General features: G+C 40.0%; 1 protein-coding gene across 5 annotated transcripts in view; it reads left to right on the forward strand.

Moving 5' to 3' along the window:
• The window catches only part of CYP39A1 (cytochrome P450 family 39 subfamily A member 1), a 95,361-nt gene that overhangs the window by 55,760 nt on the left and 18,968 nt on the right, over positions 1-20,633 (forward strand). For 4 of the 5 annotated variants that reach the window (XM_070456340.1, XM_070456339.1, XM_070456338.1 and 1 more), the window contains 3 exons: positions 9,521-9,654; positions 17,236-17,331; positions 18,186-18,274. In XM_070456340.1, the coding sequence (XP_070312441.1) occupies positions 9,521-9,654; positions 17,236-17,331; positions 18,186-18,274 (319 nt within the window). The remainder of the gene's footprint in view (positions 1-9,520; positions 9,655-17,235; positions 17,332-18,185; positions 18,275-20,633) is intronic. The other variant, XM_070456342.1, reaches the window with a different exon arrangement.

Here is a 20,633-nt window from a genome sequence, read left to right on the forward strand (position 1 = left end):
TTAGACTTTATAATCTTTCATCTACTCTCATCTGTTTTTCTCTTGATTTTTTAAGATAAATTTAACTTGTATCTTTCTCACAGAATCTTGTCTCACAGAACATGTATAAGAATGGGCATGTACAATAATGAACATGCCCAATAGTAGAGGAAGGAAGCTAGTATTTTAGAAGGAATAAAACCCAAAGAGTACCTCTTTTTTCCTCTATTGAACAAATACTTAGTGGTTCCAGATCAAGAAGGCAGAGTAGGAAGATCCTGAGCTCAGCTCCTCCTGTGGACACACCAAGACTGCATGTGGAATGATTATCTCTGGGAATGACCTGAAGTCTAGCACAGCAGATTTTCTGCAGCTTGGAATGTAAACAGAAAGCCGTGTCAAGGTGGGCAGGAGGGTCCAAGATGCAGTCTAGACAGAACCCATACCCAGAGTGTGGGACCCACTAGCGGGAGAGATGTCACAACTGTGGAGGTGCCCCCCATGGAGTGAGGGATCCAGATCCCACCTGGGGACCCCCTTGGTACCTGCACAAGGGAGATGAGCCCCCGTGATGTTTGGCTTTGAAGGCCAGTGGGGTTTCCAGTTGGAAGAGCTGGAGGGCTGCGGAAACTGAGACCCTGCTCTTGAAAGGTTCACGTGTAAGCTCGCTTGCTCTGAGGACAAGCACAGAGGCAGGAAAATGTGAAGGGCGCCGGGGTCATAGACTGAAGGAGGCTCACTGGTCACTTTGGGAGTGGTGCTGGAGGGGTAGGGAGCTGGGGCATGTTCTTCAGGGATGAAGGCACAGGCAGATGCCATTATTTTTAACCTCTTCCTTCACCTAGCTGGCCCAGGACTGGCAAGTGACATTTCTGTCACTCTCCATCAACTAGCTAACACCATGTGCCCCAGCCCAGCATTCCCCTGCTCAACCACCCCCTTAGTCAGCCCCTTCAAAGCGGCCCCCGCCCCACGTGGCATGTGATCTAGCTGGCACGGGCAGCTGTACAAAGTGGCTCCACCTCTGGGGAGCCATTGCCTGCACACCCTGAGCCCGTAGCAATCCAAGTAGAGCCACACAGCACCAACCAGGGCACAATTGTGATCCCAACACAGCAGGAGGATGTACACAGCACACACGTGGGACACCCCAGAGCAGCTGGCTCTGGTGGCCACAGGACACCTTCTGCATAAGCCTGCTCTTACAAGAACAGGAGCTGTGGCTGATCTACCTAATGCATACACACAGACACCAGGCAAAGTGAAAAGAGAAAGGAATTCTTACAAACCAAAGCAAAAGATAAAAACGTCAGAAAAAGAACTAAATGAGATGATAGCAATTTACCTGATAAAGTGTTCCGAATGTCATCAGAATGGTCGCCACAGTTAGGATAAGAATGGATGGACTCAGTGAGAACTTGCAAAGACAGAATGTATATAAAAAAAAGACTCAATCAGAACTGAAGAATTCAATAACTGAAGTAGAAAATACAGTAGAGGAAATCAGCAGCAGATTAGCAGATGTAGAAGAATGGATCAGCAATCTGGAAAACAGGGTAGTGGAAATCACCCAGTCAGAACAGCAAAAAGAAAAAATGAATAAAAACCAATGAGGATGAAGACTCCCTGGGACAACTACAAGCATACTAACATTTACATTAGAGAGGTCCCAGAGGAGAAGAGAGAAAGGGATGGAAAACCTATTTGAAGAAATAATGGCTGAAAACTTCCCTATCCTGGTTAAGGAAACAGGCAAGTCCAGGAAGCACACAGAGTTCCAAACAAGATGAATCAAAGACACCCACACCAAGACACGTTATAACTAAGTGTCGAAAGTTAAAGACAGAGTCTTAAAAGTTTTGCAGTATTTCTTTTTACATTTATAAGAATAAGTGCAGAAAAGGGTTTATTGCTATCCCCTTCTGGGAGACAAGTCACCAAATAAATCTTCATCGCACTAAAATTTTCCAGAAATCTATAACCAGTATGTTCTCACTGCCTTTAAATAACCAATGTTATAGGGTCATTGGATGTATAAAACCTATTGTAAATGCTGTTATCTACTTAAGGACGTTTTATCCTTTCTTACTCCTTCTGAGATGTTCTAACCTTTTCCAATGAATGCAGATTTCTTCTGTGAAGGAAACAGCAATTTTATAAATCTATGAAAAATATTCCTGAAACAGAAGTAGAGTTGTTAAAATTCAATATTTGAACATTATGTATCATATTCAATTTTTTTTAAATTCCTGAAATGAAGGATAGGGCATAAGACACTTGTTTTGTGTTACTCTGGAATACTGTAAATTCTTTATTTACTGTTTGTCTTTAGCTTTGTCTCTTCTCTAAAACCTGATTTTTTTTTTCAGGAGCTTATCTTGAGGTCTCTGCTTGAGAAATATGCCAAGAAACTAGTTTTCTACCTCTGCCACCAGTTGATATCATTGCTTCATTACTTTTTAAGAAAAGTCACAGAAATGCTGGGTTTTTTCAAAGCTGTTACATTGTTTCCCCAAGTAACAGTATAAAGAAAACACTGACTTTTATTATTTGATATTGCTTTTTAGAGAAATTATTATAAAATTTGGGAAGCAAATTTCATGACCAAATTTTGGTAGGCATCATTGCTTAAGGCTATTACATCAGATTCTTTACTTTTTTCAACCTTTATCTCATGTATTTTTTTTTTAATCCTAGTTCACCCTCCTTCATGTGTTCTATGAACTTTTGTACACACTTTAAGCAAGCTGTTGAAAGACAACCTCTGTGAAGGAAAACAACCTCACAACATAGGACAGCAGTCAGAACTGAGAATCCCTGCTTTCAAAAGTAAAGAGGTGGTAGAATGTGCAGGGATGCACTCTTTACATTTCAGTGGAGTTTTGTTTTGTGTTGTTTCAGCTGCTCAGCATTCCGGATCTTAGTTCCCAGACCAGGGATCATCAAACCCACTGCATTGCAGTGGAAACGCAAAGTCTTAACCTCTGGACCACCAGGGAAAGCCCTCAGTGGACATCGCTTATGCTTGGCTTCTCTTCATCTTTCTGTGTGCCTTTCATTTGTGGGGAAGCACGGAGCCCCCTCAGTCTGTGTTCAACCCCACCTTCTGGTTCAGTCGCCTCAGAATTATGTCTCAAAGATCTGAATGACTCAGCAAATGCCTGTCATTCTCCCTTTTTCTCAAAACATGAGCTATTTTCCCCAAATTATTAGTTAAATCTATAGTCCCTGAGGACTATAGGAACAGAATTTTTGTATTTTATGTATTTATATAATGAGAGAGTGTGTGTGTGTGTGTAAGGGGGAAGGAGCCTGAAATACGAAGAAGACAGAGGAGTCATCTCCCAGAGAAGGACCTGCTTTAGTGATTCCATTTGATTCATGTTCCTTTTTTAAGCCTAAGAAATCATATATTTTATAATTAATTTTGGAGTTTAATTTCCTTTCTCTCTGCCTGGTTGCACGCTACTCATCCTTCCAGGCCTAGCTGAAACTTTAGCCCTAGGCAAGAAGGGATGAACACCACTGACAGTCGAATTCACTCTTAAGAAACTTATCTTGTAATTATTTGTAACCAGATATTATTTTGTGTCCTTGTGTTGAAACTTGTTTAATACAATGACGGTGCCTTTCTCATTCGTTTCTCGTCTCAGGAAGGTGATGGGACACAGTGAACAAGTATAAGGGCTTTCAGTGTAGACAGACATAGGTTTGAAGGCTGCCCTGTCACTTTCAAACTTCTTCTTGAACACATGATCACTTCATAGATGGCAGATCGTGATGAGGAGTAAATGAAGCAGTCTGACATATTGGTGACATTAGATAGTCAAAAATTAGTATGATTCTCTTCCTATCTCTTATAGCACCTATGTTTGGGCTAGGAAATAACAGATACAAAGCAAATTTATATTGAGTGAATAAATGGTGAAGTAATAGAATTTTAATCTATTCTACATCCTTAACAAATATAAATTACAGTTACTGTGTTCTAACATGCTTGTCATCACGTGTGTGGAATCCTAAAACTATACATAACAGTTTAGAAACGTTCTTCGCTATTTCTGAACTCAGGAATTATCCTTTCTTTTATTTGGTTTCCAATATCCTATTATTGGTTTGACTTCTATTGCATTTGTGCTGAGAACAAAACAAATGTCTTCTACATTTTACCCCAAATCACCCATAGTTTCTTCCCTGGCAGTCTTTTATACTGGTCCCGGTCTCCATTAGGCACTAGCCCTTCTGATGATTACCTTGGCATTCTTCCAAGTGGAGCCTTCTAATTTTAGAGTCAAAACACTGGAAGAACAAACCACAGATGTGCATTGAAATATGCACAGTATGGGTATAGAGCTATTTCTAAGAGGTATAATAAGAAAGATCTTTAACCTAAAGATGTTTGGAAACAGCATCTTGTACTTTCTTTTTCTTTGTCTAGTCTAAGAATCCTACCTTATTTTTCCTACCTCACACTGGGATTTGAGAAACTAAAAATATCTTATTAAAACATTTCTTTTCCAAGTGTAGTCTGCATCTCTCCTACAATGGCAGGTCATAATAGATTTTAAACATTATTTTCAATTCAGAACAAGCTTTTGTTTATTATATAATACAAAACAGTTTTTTGCACTTTATAATTCAATTAGTCTCCTAAGAATACTTCAGAAGAAAAAAAGAAAGCAAAACTTTTCTCCAAAAGAAATTCAGAAACTTCACTATTACTGGAGTCCAAACTTTTTCAAGGCCAGAATTATGGCTGTCGCAAAGTAGGTAAGTCACTTTGGAGTCACACAGATCTGATTTCAAACACAAATTCTGATCGTTGACAGTCATTTATTCTTGATTAAGTAGAGAAATCTTTTATTTTCAAATCCTATAGCTGCAGTAAAATAAAACACAGAAAATACAAGAGGGATTGTTTACTGAATTTATCTAATGTAGGTGCTCTAGATACATTTTTTAAGAGAAACTCTTATTTTAAGTAAGATTTAGAATCTGAATTGCAGATTGTGTGCTAAGTCGCTCAGTCATGTCTGACTCTGTGTGACCCTATGGACTGAGCCTGCCAGGCTCCTCTGTCCATGGGAATTCTCCAGGCCAGAATACTGGAGTGGGTTGCACTCCTCCAGGGGATCTTCCTGAGCTTGGGATCAAACCTGCATCTCTTATGTCTCTTGCATTGGCAGGCAGGTTCTAAATAGATTTTTTTTAATCAATATATGAATTACTTTATTTATTAAATCAATAATATTAATGTTATTTTAATAGTATTAATACAAGGCTTAGCAAGACAAGATAGTATAAGCAAGGTAATTTGCAGTTCTGAAATTGTCTTGAATTTTGTAAGAGTTTTATATATATATATTTAAAATTTCCTCTTTACCTATTGGTATGTTTGATTGAAGCAATTACCTTTTGTTTTTTTTTTTCATTTATTTTTATTAGTTGGAGGCTAATTAGTTTACAATATTGTAGTGGTTTTTGTCATACATTGACATGAATCAGCCATGGATTTACATGTAATCCCCATCCCGATCCCCCCTCCCACCTCCCTCTCCACCCGATCCCTCTGGGTCTTCCCACTGCACCAGGCCCGAGCACTTGTCTCTTGCATCCAACCTGGGCTGATGATCTGTTTCACCCTAGATAATATACATGTTTCAATGCTGTTCTCTCGAAACATCCCACCCTCACCTTCTCCCACAGAGTCCAAAAGTCTGTTCTATACATCTGTGTCTCTTTTTCTGTTTTGCATATAGGGCTATCGTTACCATCTTTCTAAATTCCATATATATGTGTTAGTATACTGTAATGGTATTTATCTTTCTGGCTTACTTCACTCTGTATAATGGGCTCCAGTTTCATCCATCTCATTAGAACTGATTCAAATGAATTCTTTTTAATGGCTGAGTAATATTCCATGGTGTATATGTACCACAGCTTCCTTATCCATTCGTCTGCTGATGGGCATCTAGGCTTCCACGTCCTGGCTATTATAAACAGTGCTGCAATGAACATTGGGGTGCATGTGTCTCAGATCTGGTTTCCTCAGTGTGTATCCCCAGAAGTGGGATTACTGGGTCATATGACAGTTCTATTTCCAGTTTTTTAAGGAATCTCCACACTGTTCTCCATAGCAGCTGTACTAGTTTGCATTCCCACCAACAGTGTTATAGGGTTCCCTTTTCTCCACACCCTCTCCAGCATTTATTGCATGTAGACTTTGGGATAGCAGCCATCCTGACTGGCGTGTAATGGTACTTCATTGTGGTTTTGATTTGCATTTCTCTGATAATGAGTGATGTTGAGCATCTTTTCACGTGTTTGTTAGCCATCTGTATGTCTTCTTTGGAGAAATGTCTGTTGAGTTCTTTGGCCCATTTTTTGATTGGGTCATTTATTTTTCTGGAATTGAGCTGCAGGAGTTGCTTGTATATTTAGATTAATCCTTCAATTTTGAAGAGAAAAGTCATATTTTAAGTAAGATTTAGAATGTGAATTGTAGATTATCACTGATCTATTTGTAATGTCCATTTGGCAAGGGCCCTCGCTTGCTGCGGCCACCTTGGTTTCCAGGATAAACGTGAAATTGTTCTGAATCCCCTCCAAGAATTCTAGGAATCTGGAAGAAGTGGGGGAGGCGGCCGGAAGCGGAGGCCTATGCCTCTCAGAGCTTCTCTTGATCGTTAGTCAGTCATTTCCTAATTTCTCTCCTCCCACTGTCTTTTCCTTTCTGGATGTTCTGTCTCTTTTCTGAATCTCACTGCCTCCTGGACACACCCAGGTCTTTATTTCCCCAAGTGTTGACTTATGGTGTGTGTTATCTGACTTTATTAAAATATTAAAAATATGGGACAAGGAAAGGGAAAATTGCACAGTAGTCAGAGGCAGCTTAAAAGTGAGGGTATGACATAAAGTGGAACTTTCTGCTCTTGAAAGTTTCACCCGGCGTTTCTCCCAGGGTGAGTTTTCCCCGTGTGCTGTGCTTACGCTCACGCAGTCGTGTCCGATTCTTTGCAACCTCAGGGACTGTAGCCCACCAGGCAACTCTGTTCTCGGGATTTCCCAGGCAAGAATACTGGAGTGGGTTGCCACTTCCTACTCCAGGGGAATCTTCCTGACCCAGGGATCGAACCTGTGTCTCTACAGAGTGTTCCTTAGCCTTCTACTAGGTTGCTGGTCCCCTGCCAGGTCGCTGGGTCCCCTCTTGTCGTGAAGCCCCTCCAGCCCTGTCTCACTTTCTCGAGACCCCAGCAGCCCCAGTTGCCTTGGGCTGCTTTTGCACAGTCATCAATACTCACTTTTGTCTTGTGTTTCCACCACGGGGCTACCGTATAGCCTTATTTATTAGATGACTACATCATCAGTCTTCTAATATAGGCCACTAGGCGGTGCTTTTCTTTTCCCTTTCTTTGTTTCTTTTTGAACTCAAGGAGGCTGGCAGGCTACAGTCCATAGGTTCACAAAGAGTCGGACAGGACTGAAGCATGCTTCAACTGAGCGCGCACACATGCACATTCTGAAAGAATCTCAGTTCCCCTCATACAGTTTTAAGTTGATGTTCTCAAGCTTGTTATCCTGCATTTCAGTACCCTCCCTGCTTTTAGGTATCTTCGAATATCTTACATCTCACAGAGTGGTTTCCTTGTCCGCGTGGAAACCAATTATCCGTGCTCCTCTCTTACCGCCTGGACTGAGTGTATGGCAGGGATACCTTCATGGTTGTAACCCTGGTGGAGCCTGACTCAACTCCTGGTGCTTTCTCAGTGCTCAAAAATCTCTCAAGTTTAGTGCAGTGTATAGAGGCCCCTATGGGGATTAATAGAATCAGGGTTCAAACAAAAACCCTGGTTCCCAGACTCTGCTAAGCAAAAACATTTGCTTCTGATTCCTTGGGAATTCCACATGTACTGACTGAGAAGGTTTCCCAGGCAGCACTCATCCATCTGCTGCAGGATGGGCTGACTGTAGAACAAGCCTTATCTAGAGTCAGAGAGATGCGTCTGGAGACCTGCATTCCACTCCCAGGCACTGGTTCCCAGTACAGTTGGGAGGCAAATGTGAAAACTGACTTAATCAAACTGACCATGTTGTTGAATTTACTAAGCATACACTATCAAAATGGAAAGCTTAGTTGTTTCAAGATATTTTCAAAGTGTAAACATTTTACTTGCTGCTGCTGCTAAGTCGCTTCAGTCGTGTCCAACTCTGTGCGACCCCATAGACAACAGCCCACCAGGGTCCACCGTCCCTGGGATTCTCCAGGCAAGAACACTGGAGTGGGTTGCCATTGCCTTCTCCAATGCGTGAAAGTGAAGTCGCTCAGTCGTGTCCGACTCTTAGCAACCTCACGGATTGCAGCCTACCAGGCTCCTCCATCCACGGGATTTTCCAGGCAAGAGTACTGGAGTGGGGTGCCATCGCCTTCTGCGGAAGGCACCTGAGTTGATCTTTTTACGGACCTACATATGGTCAGGGTCTTCAATCAAATGAGACAATTTAATTAATGGTATTTTAAGTAAAATGTTGGAGAAGGAAATGGCAACCCACTCCAGTGTTCTTGCCTGGAGAATCCCAGGGACGGGGGAGCCTGGTGGGCTGTCATCTATGGGGTCACACAGAGTCGGACACAACTGAAGCAACTTAGCAGCAGCAGCAGCAGCAGGTGACTTCAACCATAATATTAGTTCAGGTATACAACTTACAGTAGGAATGTTTGATGCAGCTATGTTTGGGAAACTCATAATTCCAGATGAAACACACATGTGCCACCGCCCCTTTCTTAATATTCTTTTTGCACCCTCTGAAATGTATGATTAGATGATTAAAAAACAAAAGCAAAAATGAAAACAGTTCAGCAGGGAAGAGATAGGAGAATGAAGTCAGGCGGTGTCTGATACCTCTTACTTTGTACTTCCTTAAAAATTTTGTTTGTTTGGCTGTGTCTGGTCTTAGTTGTAGCACACGGGATCTTTAGTTGTTACTTGCAGGGTCTTTAGTTGTGGCATATGGAATCTTAGTTACGGCATGCAAGCTCTTTAGTTGTGGCATGTGGGATGTGGCATGTTCCCTGACCAGGGATCAAGGCTGGTCCCCTGCACTGGGAGTGCAGAGTCTTAGCTACTGCACCACCAGGGAAGTAAGTCACTTACTTTGTACTTTTGATCCCTGTCTTTTATTGCTCTTTCCTTAAGTGAAATGAGAATTTGGACAAGAAATAATGAAATGAATAAACTTTAACTCTTTTCTGACAGGGACTGTCTTAGACATTTGGTAGCCATAGGACTTGTAAGAACCAAGGTTGGATACCAATCCATTACACTCCAGTAATCAACACTGGTTTAGTTTTTCATGCCATCCATTTTATCTTGGTAAGAGGAAAATGATAAAAAGAGAGAATAAATGACTAAACTTGGTATGCGAAGTTAATAGTAGTATTGACACTTGATATCAGAGGCAGTTCTTAAACTATGTTGATGAGCTTACATAAAATCACTTTCTGGCCTCTTTAAGTCCATTTCTTAAAAAATTCTCTTTGCAGGTAAAGATAAGATTAAAGTGTCTGAGGATGACTTGAAGAAACTCCCTTTAATTAAATGGTGTATTTTGGAAACCATTCGTTTACGAGCCCCTGGTGTCATCACTCGAAAAGTCCTGAAGCCAGTTAAAATTTTGGTGAGCTTTGATTTTGTTGTAAAATAAGGAACCTTCTAGAAAAAAAAGTAGACCTTTTATCCATTTGTTGTTAGATACCTTCTTAATTTCCATGAAATACTGAGTGACACTGGAACAGGTTACTAGTAAAAGCTGTGCAGTAACATTTTGTTAATATAGGTATTTATCTGTTGGCAACTGTTTTAGCTAAAACACAACCCTTTTGTAATCACTTTAGCTATGTGGTTCTGTATTAGAATTAGTACAAGCCTATTTCAATCAAACTGGTAGGTTGGATACTCTCTTCTCTGTTGAAACAACCAGTGCGTACCCCCTCAACTGGAATAGGTTGAGGAATTGAGGGCATGAGGAAGGTCCTTTAGGATAACTGGAAGACAGTGCAGGCCTCAGATCACAGTTACAGGTACACATAACAGGAATGCTGTGGGTAGCTGCAGCTGATGTTAGGAATTAACTGAGTGAGATCCTTTCTGTGGGCTAAGTAGGAGAATTTTCTCAAGTGCACCATAAAAGATATGTGCATATGGCAGATATTTAGTTCAACATACAGTGAACCAATCAGGCAGAACAAAATAATCTTTTTTAGATGATTGACTTGGGGACGAATTATCCGGATAGGTTGTATTTCGTCAGCCCTCCATTTATATTAGCTTTGTTTATACACAGCTTGAGAGTGCCTGGATTTAAGTCAAGAAAATTTTGTGGTAGTAGAACACAAAAGAGACAAAAAATCCGAATTTTATACAAGTTGCAGCTTGCTAAATACAAAGGAAACATAGTTTATTTAACTGATCTTATGCAAATTGTAGCACTCAGTTTTAAAGGGATTTTAAGCTGTTAAGCTTTTGCTTTTAAATAACCATTAATTATATTAGACTATGAATATAAATGAATATATATTTAAATGTTTATAAATATATATATAATTTGTATAATAAATATATAAATATTTATTTATATAATAAAAATATACATATTGATTGGAAATAGTCAAATTCATACAGTTAAGTAGAACAAACTGTTTATCACTCTGAATATTACTATTCAATATAATTGTTATTGAATTTTTATTAAGCCTTATTTATATCCTGGCCAATAGATAAGTAGTTGAATTGCAGAATAGTTAATTGTCTGAGAAAGACAAGTGGATGTTTGTTTTTATTGTTATTTTAAGCCTACAGTTCGTATACAAATTCTATTAGACCTATACCTGAATTTTTCTGCTATTTTAGAGTGTAGAGGAGAAAAAGACCATAAAGAGAAGCTAAAAGAAGAAATTAAAAGTTGCTTAGAATCTCACAAGTCAGAGATAACCACTGTGAATATTTTGATATTATTGTAATTTTAGAATTTTATCCTGTAGTATGTCCATTAAAAAATAAATTGAGGTCACAGCAAGCTAATTTTCTCACAACTTAACTTTCATTTTATTTTAACAATAGATCCAAAATATTTTATTCAGTATAAGACATTTATATCAGTTTGAATTACAGCATAATCTAATATTGAATATATGGACACCAAATAAATTTTTAAATCAGTTCCCTGTTACTGAATATGTATATGGCTTCCATTCTTTCACTGTTATAAACAGCGTAAAGATGAGCATTCCTATCGCTAAATATTTGTGCACATTACCGATTATCTTCTTAGTATAAATGAATACAACTTGGTTCTTTTAAACATCAAATATTCTCTGACACAAAGTAGAATATCTTTGCTGAATATATTAACATGTTCCCAGGAGTTTGGGCCATTCATAGATGGGATCACCTATGTCTTGACCAGTTGGACAACTGGTCAAGTTTCCTTGCTATGAATTCTAGAGGTATTCTCCACTGCTCTTTCCTAATGGAGTCTGAGCAGGATATTTATTTTTGCTCTCGTAATTACTTCTTTATATATATTTATATATATATATGAATAAGTGAGAATGGACAAGCTTTTTCTGCTTTCTCTGGTTTGCTCTGTCCCTCCTTCTCTTTATTACGCCAGCTTTCCAAAACTCTTAACCTTCTATTTGTGCTCTCTAAAAGGTCTCATATTTAGTACCAAGCTAACCTGCAAGAATTCCTAGGGAAGAACTAGCCAAAAAAAAGTGTTGGAAACTGTGACTAATTGAGGAATATTAGTTAATTCTCAAGGTATTAAAACATGCAGCAAAACTACAGTAATTAAAATGGCATGATACTGATGTCAGACCTGATATTCAGATCAATATAACAGGCTAGATAAGACACAAGCCATGCAGAATATGTGATATTGGATAGATAAGTCTTTGTAAGTACCTGAAGAAGAATGAGATTAATATATGGTTTGGGATGACTGGCTAACAATGGACATTTTTTTTTTTAGCTTCTAGAATAATAGTTCTCAAACTTTTTGACCTTATGGCCTCTTTCTACTTTACAAAATTATTAAGAGCCTCAGAGAGCTTTTGTGTATATGAGCTATATTTATCAATACTTGCTGTATTGGAAAATGAAGCTGAGAAATTATTAAACGTTTATTTAGTTGTTGTTGTTCAGTCACCAAGTAATTCATTTTAAAAAGAAGAAACCTAATACATGTTAAAATAATAATGTGATTTTGTGAAACATGACTATATTTTTCAAAACACATAAAAAATAGAACAGCATCATTTCAAGCGTTTGCAAAGATATCTGAATTCCCATATATGTGTCTGTTGTCAGTCTGTTGTGATATATTGTTTTCTACTGATGGAAATGAAAAAAATTCAGCTTCCCACAGACATGTATCCAAAAAAGGGAAGGAGTGTTTTATTAGCCTTTTCAGATATTTTTGTGGCTATTCTTTGATTCTACACTAAAACTCAATAGCAATACCTTTTTAAGTTTGTTGCAGTCTGAAATTTTATCAGTGAATTTTTTTGTACTTAGTTACATTAAAATGCATTGGCCTGTCATGCTTCCCTGGTGGTTCAGTCAGTAAATCCCACCTGCAATGCAAGAGACTGCTTACAAGACAGGAGACCCGAGTTCAATACCTGGGCCGGAAAGATCCCCTGTAGAAGGAAATGGCAACCCACTCTAGTATTCTTGCTTGGAAAATTCCATGGACAGAGGAGCCTGGAGTCCATGGAGTCGTAAGAGCTGGACACCACTTAACGACTGAACCACCTCCACCATCCCATACTTTGAATAAGTCTTTTATTCAGGAATGATTTTTGATCTAGGTGATTCTCTGCAAAGGTCTCGGGACTCCCAGAAGACCTAACCCACCTTTGAAAGCCACTATTGTGGAGAGAGGGCTTCCCTGATAGCTCAGTTGGTAAAGAATCTGCCTGCAATTCAGGACAGCCCGGTTAGATTCCTGGGTCGGGAAGATTCACTGGAGAAGGGAAAGGCTACCGACTCCAGTATTCTTGGGCTTCCTTGGTGGCTCAGCTGGTAAAGAATCTGCCTGCAATGCGGGAGACCTCGGTTCGATCCCTGGGTTGGGAAGATCCCCTGGAGAAGGGAAAGGCTACCCACTCCACTATTCTGGCCTGGAGAATTCCATGGACTATACAGTCCATGGGCTCACAAAGACTTGGACACAACTGAGCGACTTTCATTTCACTTCACATGAATATCATTGTGGAGAGAAGAGAGCTTCTTAGGTTTAGGATTAATCAGTGAAACCACAATGCAGATGAACAAACTGTACCATATCAAAATTTAACATATCCTATTAAGTATAGCCTAAATTAAATGTAAGCCAAAAAATTAAGAATAAATATCAGTCTTAGCGCAAGGCAAGTGTAAATAATTTTAGTATTTAATGAATTCACAGATCAATAAGTAAAGCACTAATACTACATAGATTACTGAGGGTAGGGCATGAGGGCACACATTTTATGGCAGAAAATAACTTAAAATGAAAAATAGTAAAGACATAAATTCTTGAACAGCAATCAAAAAGAACTTATTTAAAATGTCAGGTTAGCAGATAAGAGGGCAATGAAATTGATACTCTCATATATTGCAATTAGAAACATATCTTGCTACAAAATTTGAATGAACAGTTGAGCAACATGTATGAATAGCTTTAGATATTCAGAAGACATAGGACATGTATATTCTCATGTCATCTGAACATCTTTGTTAAAAGATTTTATATGAACAGTGCTTTGTGAAAGAAGATACTTGTGATAGCATTGTTATAGAAATAATAGTAGAAAATGATTAATTAAGCATCCATTGGAAAGAAAATTATTTTATATAAATATGTAATATAAAAATAATACTTATGCTCTAATGTCAAGTGAACAAAGTAAGTGTCAAAAATTATTCAATAGGAGACAAAAACAATAATATGTATATACTGGGTTCATTTATGCATTTGTAGATGATATGTATCAGTATGTACAAGCAATGGACTTCCCAGGTGCCCCTAGTGCTAAAGAACGTGCCTGCCAATGCAGGAAACACAGATTTCATCCCTGGGTTGGAAAGATCCCCTAGAGTAGGAAATGGCAACCCACTCCAGTATTGCCTGGAAAATTCTGTGGACAGAGGAGCCTGGACAGCTACAGACCATGAGGCCACAGAGAGTCAGACACGACTGAGCGACTAAGCACACTCACATATATAAACAATAAACTCTATTTAGAAACAATGACAAAAACCTAAACTGCTGTTATTAGCTAAAAGTACTGGAGGGAAGTCTCGCCAGTTAATTGTCTTTTGTTGCCAGAACTCTGGCTGCTTTCTATTTGTTCTGTTTTCCTGAATTTTCCGAAGTTTCTAGAGAGCAGTTTTTTATTATACAGAAGAATGCACTTTTGTAAAGTACTTTTTCTTTCTTTCTTTTTTTTTTTTTAAGCAGCTCACACCAGCCAAGCTCCTGGCCAAGAGCTAGAGAGAAAGAGTGTGCTATAGAGGGGGCAGGCTCCTCTGATGGATGCTTTGCCTTTCCCGGACTCCTCTTCTCTTGAAGCAGAGTCTGCATTCCTTGCACCACTTTAGGTGTTGACATCCTTCTTGATTTACAGCAGAGACTCCCCTTTGCTCATTAAGAAAGCCCATCTCCCGTCTGACCTCACAGCATCCCTATGGGGTGGGCTGGTCAAGATCACTTCGGTCTACCTGACAGATGCAATTATTGCAACACAGAAGTTGTGACTTCCACTTCCTCGTGATCTGTGCCCAGTTCTCTGACTGGGCACAAAACATTGTCTCTCTCTCAATCTTTTTCTTCATCTGCCACGTTGCAAGGACAGGACCGTTTGGACCGGACATGATGATGTCCGTTTGCTCAGACGGTTCCTCTGATACACCCGTGTCTCACATCCTCCTCACTGCCTCATCCGCCTGGCATTTGCTGCTGCAACAGGAGCCCCTTTCTAGTCTCGTCCCTGTTGCTGGTATGACTGCTGTTTCTGAGGCCCCTTTGAAGTCTTCCTCCACCGGCCTGCTTTGTGGGCTGCCTCAGGCAGTGTCTGCGCGTCACGATGCCAGGTCAGCAGCCACTGAAGGAGCTATGAGGGTGGGGAGGGGAAGGCGGCAGCTGCCCTGATGGACACCTGGCCCAGGGCGGCCCCTAGACATATCAGGGCCCTCGCCAGCTGACTTCAGAATCAGTTGTGTTTCTTCTAGCCTCAGTTCCAGCAGAGGCAGAGTGAACACACAGGTCTGGGATCTCACAGGTCTCTTTCCACTTTAAAGATGGTAAGAGGATGGAAGCAAAAGCCTCCATCTCTCCTCATTTTGATCTAACTCTCTAGCAATCCTGGTACCGAAACCACGAGACTCAACGACTACTCAGCTGCCATGGGAACCAACAGGGGTCTGTCTCTTGGGTTGAACAGTGACGGCCCTCTCACTTCCCCGCTCCACTCCCTGCTTCCATAAAAAGGGATGTTTTCAATTGTAAGATGCTGCTGTTCTAAATACATAGATTTCAAGTAAGTGTTTTGCAAATACCTTGAGAAGACTTCAAAACTCTGCAGAATTAAATAGGTGTGGCTTCTGCCGCTTGGCACAGAGAGTTACTAATAAAATATCTTCACCTCAGTAGAGGTGATGGCTGTCTAGCCATCTCACACCGTGAGGGAGCTCTTTGTCCTCTGGCTCCTGGAAAAGGTGATATAAAGATGATTGCTTTTATAATTTTATCCTATTATTTATTTATTTTTGGCTGCGCTTGGTCTTCCTTGCTGTGTGCGGGCTTTTTCCAGTTGCAGTGCACTGGCTTCTCATTGTGGTAGCTACTCTAGTTGTGGAACACGGATGTGGTATTTCCGTGGGCTTAGTTGCCCCACAGCACATGGGATCTTGGATCAGGGGTCAAACCTGTGTCTCCTGCATTGGCAGGCAGATTCTTTATCACTGGACCACCAGGGAAGTCATGTAAAGATGATTTTGTGAAACAGTTTTTAGTTCTCAGGCTACAGTCCAAAGGGTCGCAAAGAGTCAGACGCGACTGAGCAACTGAGCGTGCATATGTTATATATCAAGAAAACCTACTCTAAGGTGAATGGAGAAGGATACTGCAGACTCTGCTGCTTGAGGAAACATGTTTATCATCAGTTTCACAACCACCAACACCTCAAACGTGAAACAAACCCAATAAGCACACAGCACTTGCTTTGTCCTATGTCTTCCTAATCAGTTGTCTTCGACTTCTTTCTGCCCTAACTGCTGCTGCTAGAGTCAAACAGAGAATTCTCTGCCCCTTCCCTGACACTGTCATCAGCACTCCCAATGTCAGGACACCCGCTGCTCTGTTCTTAGTGCTGATATGGCCAGTGTACTGTCTCAGAGTTAGTCTTTTCTGCTCCGGAATCTCAGAATCCACTGTGATGTCCATCATCAAGGCCACATGCCACAAACCCCAATGCATGCATGCACACTGCATTCGTGTCTGACTCTTTGCAACCCTAGGGACTGTAACCCACCAGGATCCCCTGTCCATGAGATTCTCCAGGCAAGAACACTGGAGTGGGTTGCCATGCCTTCCTTCAGGGCATTGACCCAGGGATCAAACCCACGTTTCCTGCATTGTCAGGCAGATTCTTTACCACTAGCTCCACCTGGGAAGCCCAATATCAAACATCAAAAGTGGCATTAGAGTGTGTCTTAGCTGCTTAGTTGTGCCCGACTCTTTGCAACCCCAAGGACTACAGCCTTCGAGGCTCCTCTGTCCATGGGATTCTCCAGGCAAGTGTACTGGAGTGGGTTGCCATGCCCTTCTCCAGGGGGTCTTCCTGACCCAGGGATCGAACCTGGGTCTCCTGTACTGCCCGTGGATTCTTTACCATCTCAGCCACCAAGGAAGATCTCACATCAGAGTAGACTTAAACGAGTAAATATAATACTAAGAATTCCACATTTATCTAATATCTCCCCCCATATAACCAAAGATATATGTATGTATAACTAATCTTCAGAATTAGACATCAGTAATTGCCTACATTGGAAAATAGAAGTGAGCCATCCAGGAAAGAGATTGTCTTTCCATCAGTTATATCATGGATATGTCTTCTCTCGAATATGGTTGTAGGATGGGTTTTAATGACCCACAATCTCACTAAAGCAAACTTCAAAACATGACTTGGAACTGATTTTTCTGTTGTAGAATTACACTGTTCCTTCTGGTGACTTATTGATGCTGTCTCCATTTTGGCTACATCGAAATCCAAAGTATTTTCCTGAACCTGACCTGTTCAAGCCTGTAAGTTGTCTCTTTCCATATACATTGTCCTTGGATTTCCTCTTTATGCTAAGAATATGAATTCATAAATCAATTAGGGCTATTAGCATTAGGAGGTCATATTTCTCTCTAGTAACTAAAGCTATGAAGCACAGATTAGATTTGTAATATAAGTGGTACAACATTTACAAATCAGAAAAATTTTTCGAATAAGCTTCACCAACTTAAAAAAAAACTTTATCTGAAATGAGCAGGATATGGCAAAGTAAATATGCTTGATTCTGATAGAAGCCTTATTTCATGTTCTTCAGGCAGTTGCTTCTGTTATTGGTTTCCATGGAGTACAAAAAATAAAAATGAAGCAAATTAAAACTGTGTTCTGCTGTTTCTTAGAATTGAGGAATTACAGCACAAAATAGAATTTTAAGAGGTCATTTAGTCCACTCTCTGCCTTTAGGTGAAACTGTCAAAAATGGCATCCAGATGTATTCATTCTACACACCAAGCTTTCTCCAACTGGGAGGGCTGTCACTGTCTCCTTGCTAAATTTATTACCAAGGGCAATTTTATGATGGAGCCTGAGGCCTTATTATAAATATTCTTCCTCTTCTGAGGTCAATTCTGTGGTTGATTTACATTATCATTTACATTTGCCACTTAACAAAATTTCTTTTTTAAACCTTTTTATTTATTAGTTCGTGTTCCAAAAGCATAATGGTGGCTGATATTAATAACAGGTTGGAAAAAATGACCAACAACCCTGCAACTTTATATGCAAGGATTAGCTGTACAAGATCATTTTTAGCCTAGAGAAATAAAGTTAAGCTTATTTATATAAGACTGATTTGGAAAAAAAAAATGCTTTCTTCCCACAGGAACGTTGGAAAAAGGCAAATTTAGAGAAGCATGCTTTCTTGGACTGCTTCATGGCATTTGGGAGCGGGAAGTACCAGTGTCCTGGAAGGTCAGTGTGACAGCTGGGTCACATTTATCCAGAAAGTCTGCAGAAAGATGAGGGCTCAGAGGGGGAAAGCTTTGGCTTAATCCCTCTTTTTTTCAATTATCGAAACTAAAGGACATCTAGGAGACCACATTCTCTTTGGTTGGCCCATCGTATTGTGTGATGTCTTTCTGGGAATGTCTGCAGTGGTTTCTGATTGAAGACCTCGTGAGAATTAAATATTACAGTTGCAGCTGCCAGATGAAAGCTGGGTTTGTGTTTAAGATGCTCAGCTTTCCTATAAGGATGATTTGAAGTGCTTTGACTTCTTTTTTAAAGATAAAGATGGTGTGCATGTGTGCTCGGTTGTGTCCAACCCTTTGCGACCCATAGGCTTAGCCCACTGGGTTCCTCTGTCCACGAATTTTTCCAGGCAAGAATACTGGAGTAGGTTGCATTTCCTTCTCCAGGGGATCTTCCTGCCCCAGGGACTGAACTGAGTCTCCTGCATCTTCTGTATTGGCAGGCAGATTCTTTACTACTGAGCCACCTGGAAAGCCAAAGATAAAGATAGAAGTATCAGTATTTCTTGATATGTCCATAACAGTGTTAGGATGCACATTTGCTGGGGTTACATAACATCTTTAACTTGGAGCATCACAGCAACTTATTAGGTGGTTTTTGTTTATTGAATTAGTTTGGTTCTATAATAACCTGCCTCTGATGTCTTTTAGAGTAAAATTAATATGGTACCCAGGCTGACTGTTCAGTGTGATGCCCTATTCTAGTGCAAGTTACTTACTGTTTATTTAAGAAGAAGCCTTTTTGAACATCTCACCTGTAGCAGGCCCTGTACTAAGCATTAGGAATAGAGCATGGAGAAAGATGAACATGGTCCCTGACCTTGTAAAACGTACAGCCTACATTGAATAAATACTGTTTCCTCATTGGAGATGGTTCTGTTGGAGAAAGGTAGATACCTGTTTATAACGAAATCTCACTCAGTGAACATACAAATCCTTTAAAAATTCTGTATTCGAAATATTGTAGTTTTTAACTCAAGGCACTCATCTTCATTGAGCATAATTGAAAGTGAAAGTGAAGTCGCTCAGTCCTGTCCGACTCTTTGCGACCTCATGGACTGTAGCCTACCAAGCTCCTCAGTCCATGGGATTTTCCAGGCAAGAGTACTGGAGTGGGCTGCCATTTCCCTCTCCAGGGGATCTTCCCTGGATCTACCCAGGGATCGAACCCAGGTCTCCTGCATTGTAGGCATACGCTTTACCGTCTGAGCTACCAGGGAAGCCCTAATTACCAATCCATATTTGAGCATAATTATCAATCCATATTTGTGATTATGACTTACTCAACAGGATCCATTCAGCTCCTCCTTTGTTATACGTTTTATAATACCAGCTTGCTTTTTGTAATTGACATGTGCTCCAAAATGGTTATAATTAGCCTTGGCTAACCATGGAAATTCTGTCTTCCTAGAAGTTGTTCTAGAAGCTGAGGGGTAGGTAAGCAGATTGGTGCCTGGCGTTTCCCTGGAGACAACTATTTGTCCTTGTCCTAAACTGGTCAATCAGATTGAAGAGAGAGACGTTTTTCTTCTGTGCATAGGAGAGAGGCCCCCGCTGTCCTTTCCCACTAGAAGTGAACAAGCAAGCAGGTAGCTCCAGTTGTTGCCAAGAGCCAAGTTCCAGAGCAATAAGCTTTAGGATGGTGTGGAGCGTGTGGACACAGAGGAGAGATATGGGAAAAGCCTGGTCCGTGAGATGTCCCGTGTCACTGAATCATCAGTATTGAGGAGCTACTCTACTTACTGTTATGATAGATATTAAATATTTTTATCTTGATAAATAATATATATTACATGTAATATATGTGTGATACACGTTCACTATTTTTTACGGCAGTTTGCATTGGAAGTTTCATTGGTTAGACCTGAAAGCATGCTCACATGCCCACCAAAGAAACTCCAAAGTTGAATATTATAATTAAGTGTCAGATACTGTAAGGGAATAGTATAACAAACAAAAACAATAATAACTACAAAACTCCATGAAGCTCATCCTTCCTCTAATATTAGTTTTACTTTAGAAAAGCAGTTCTTAAACCAATAACATATTTATTATTTTTGTCATCTACTATCAATGTTATGAGAGTAGGTCTTTTAAAAACATTAGCTAATGCTTTTTTCCAGTCCCTTTATATGTATATTCCTAGGTGTGCCTAAAGATTTTATTATAAGCATCTTTTTTTTTTTTCATTTATTTTTATTAGTTGGAGGCTAATTACTTTACAATATTGTAGTGGTTTTTGTCATACATTGACATGAATCAGCCATGGATTTACATGTATTCCCCATCCTGATCCCCCC

This window comes from Odocoileus virginianus, chromosome 27 (assembly GCF_023699985.2).
Source record: "Odocoileus virginianus isolate 20LAN1187 ecotype Illinois chromosome 27, Ovbor_1.2, whole genome shotgun sequence".
Classification (NCBI taxonomy): Eukaryota; Metazoa; Chordata; class Mammalia; order Artiodactyla; family Cervidae; genus Odocoileus; species Odocoileus virginianus.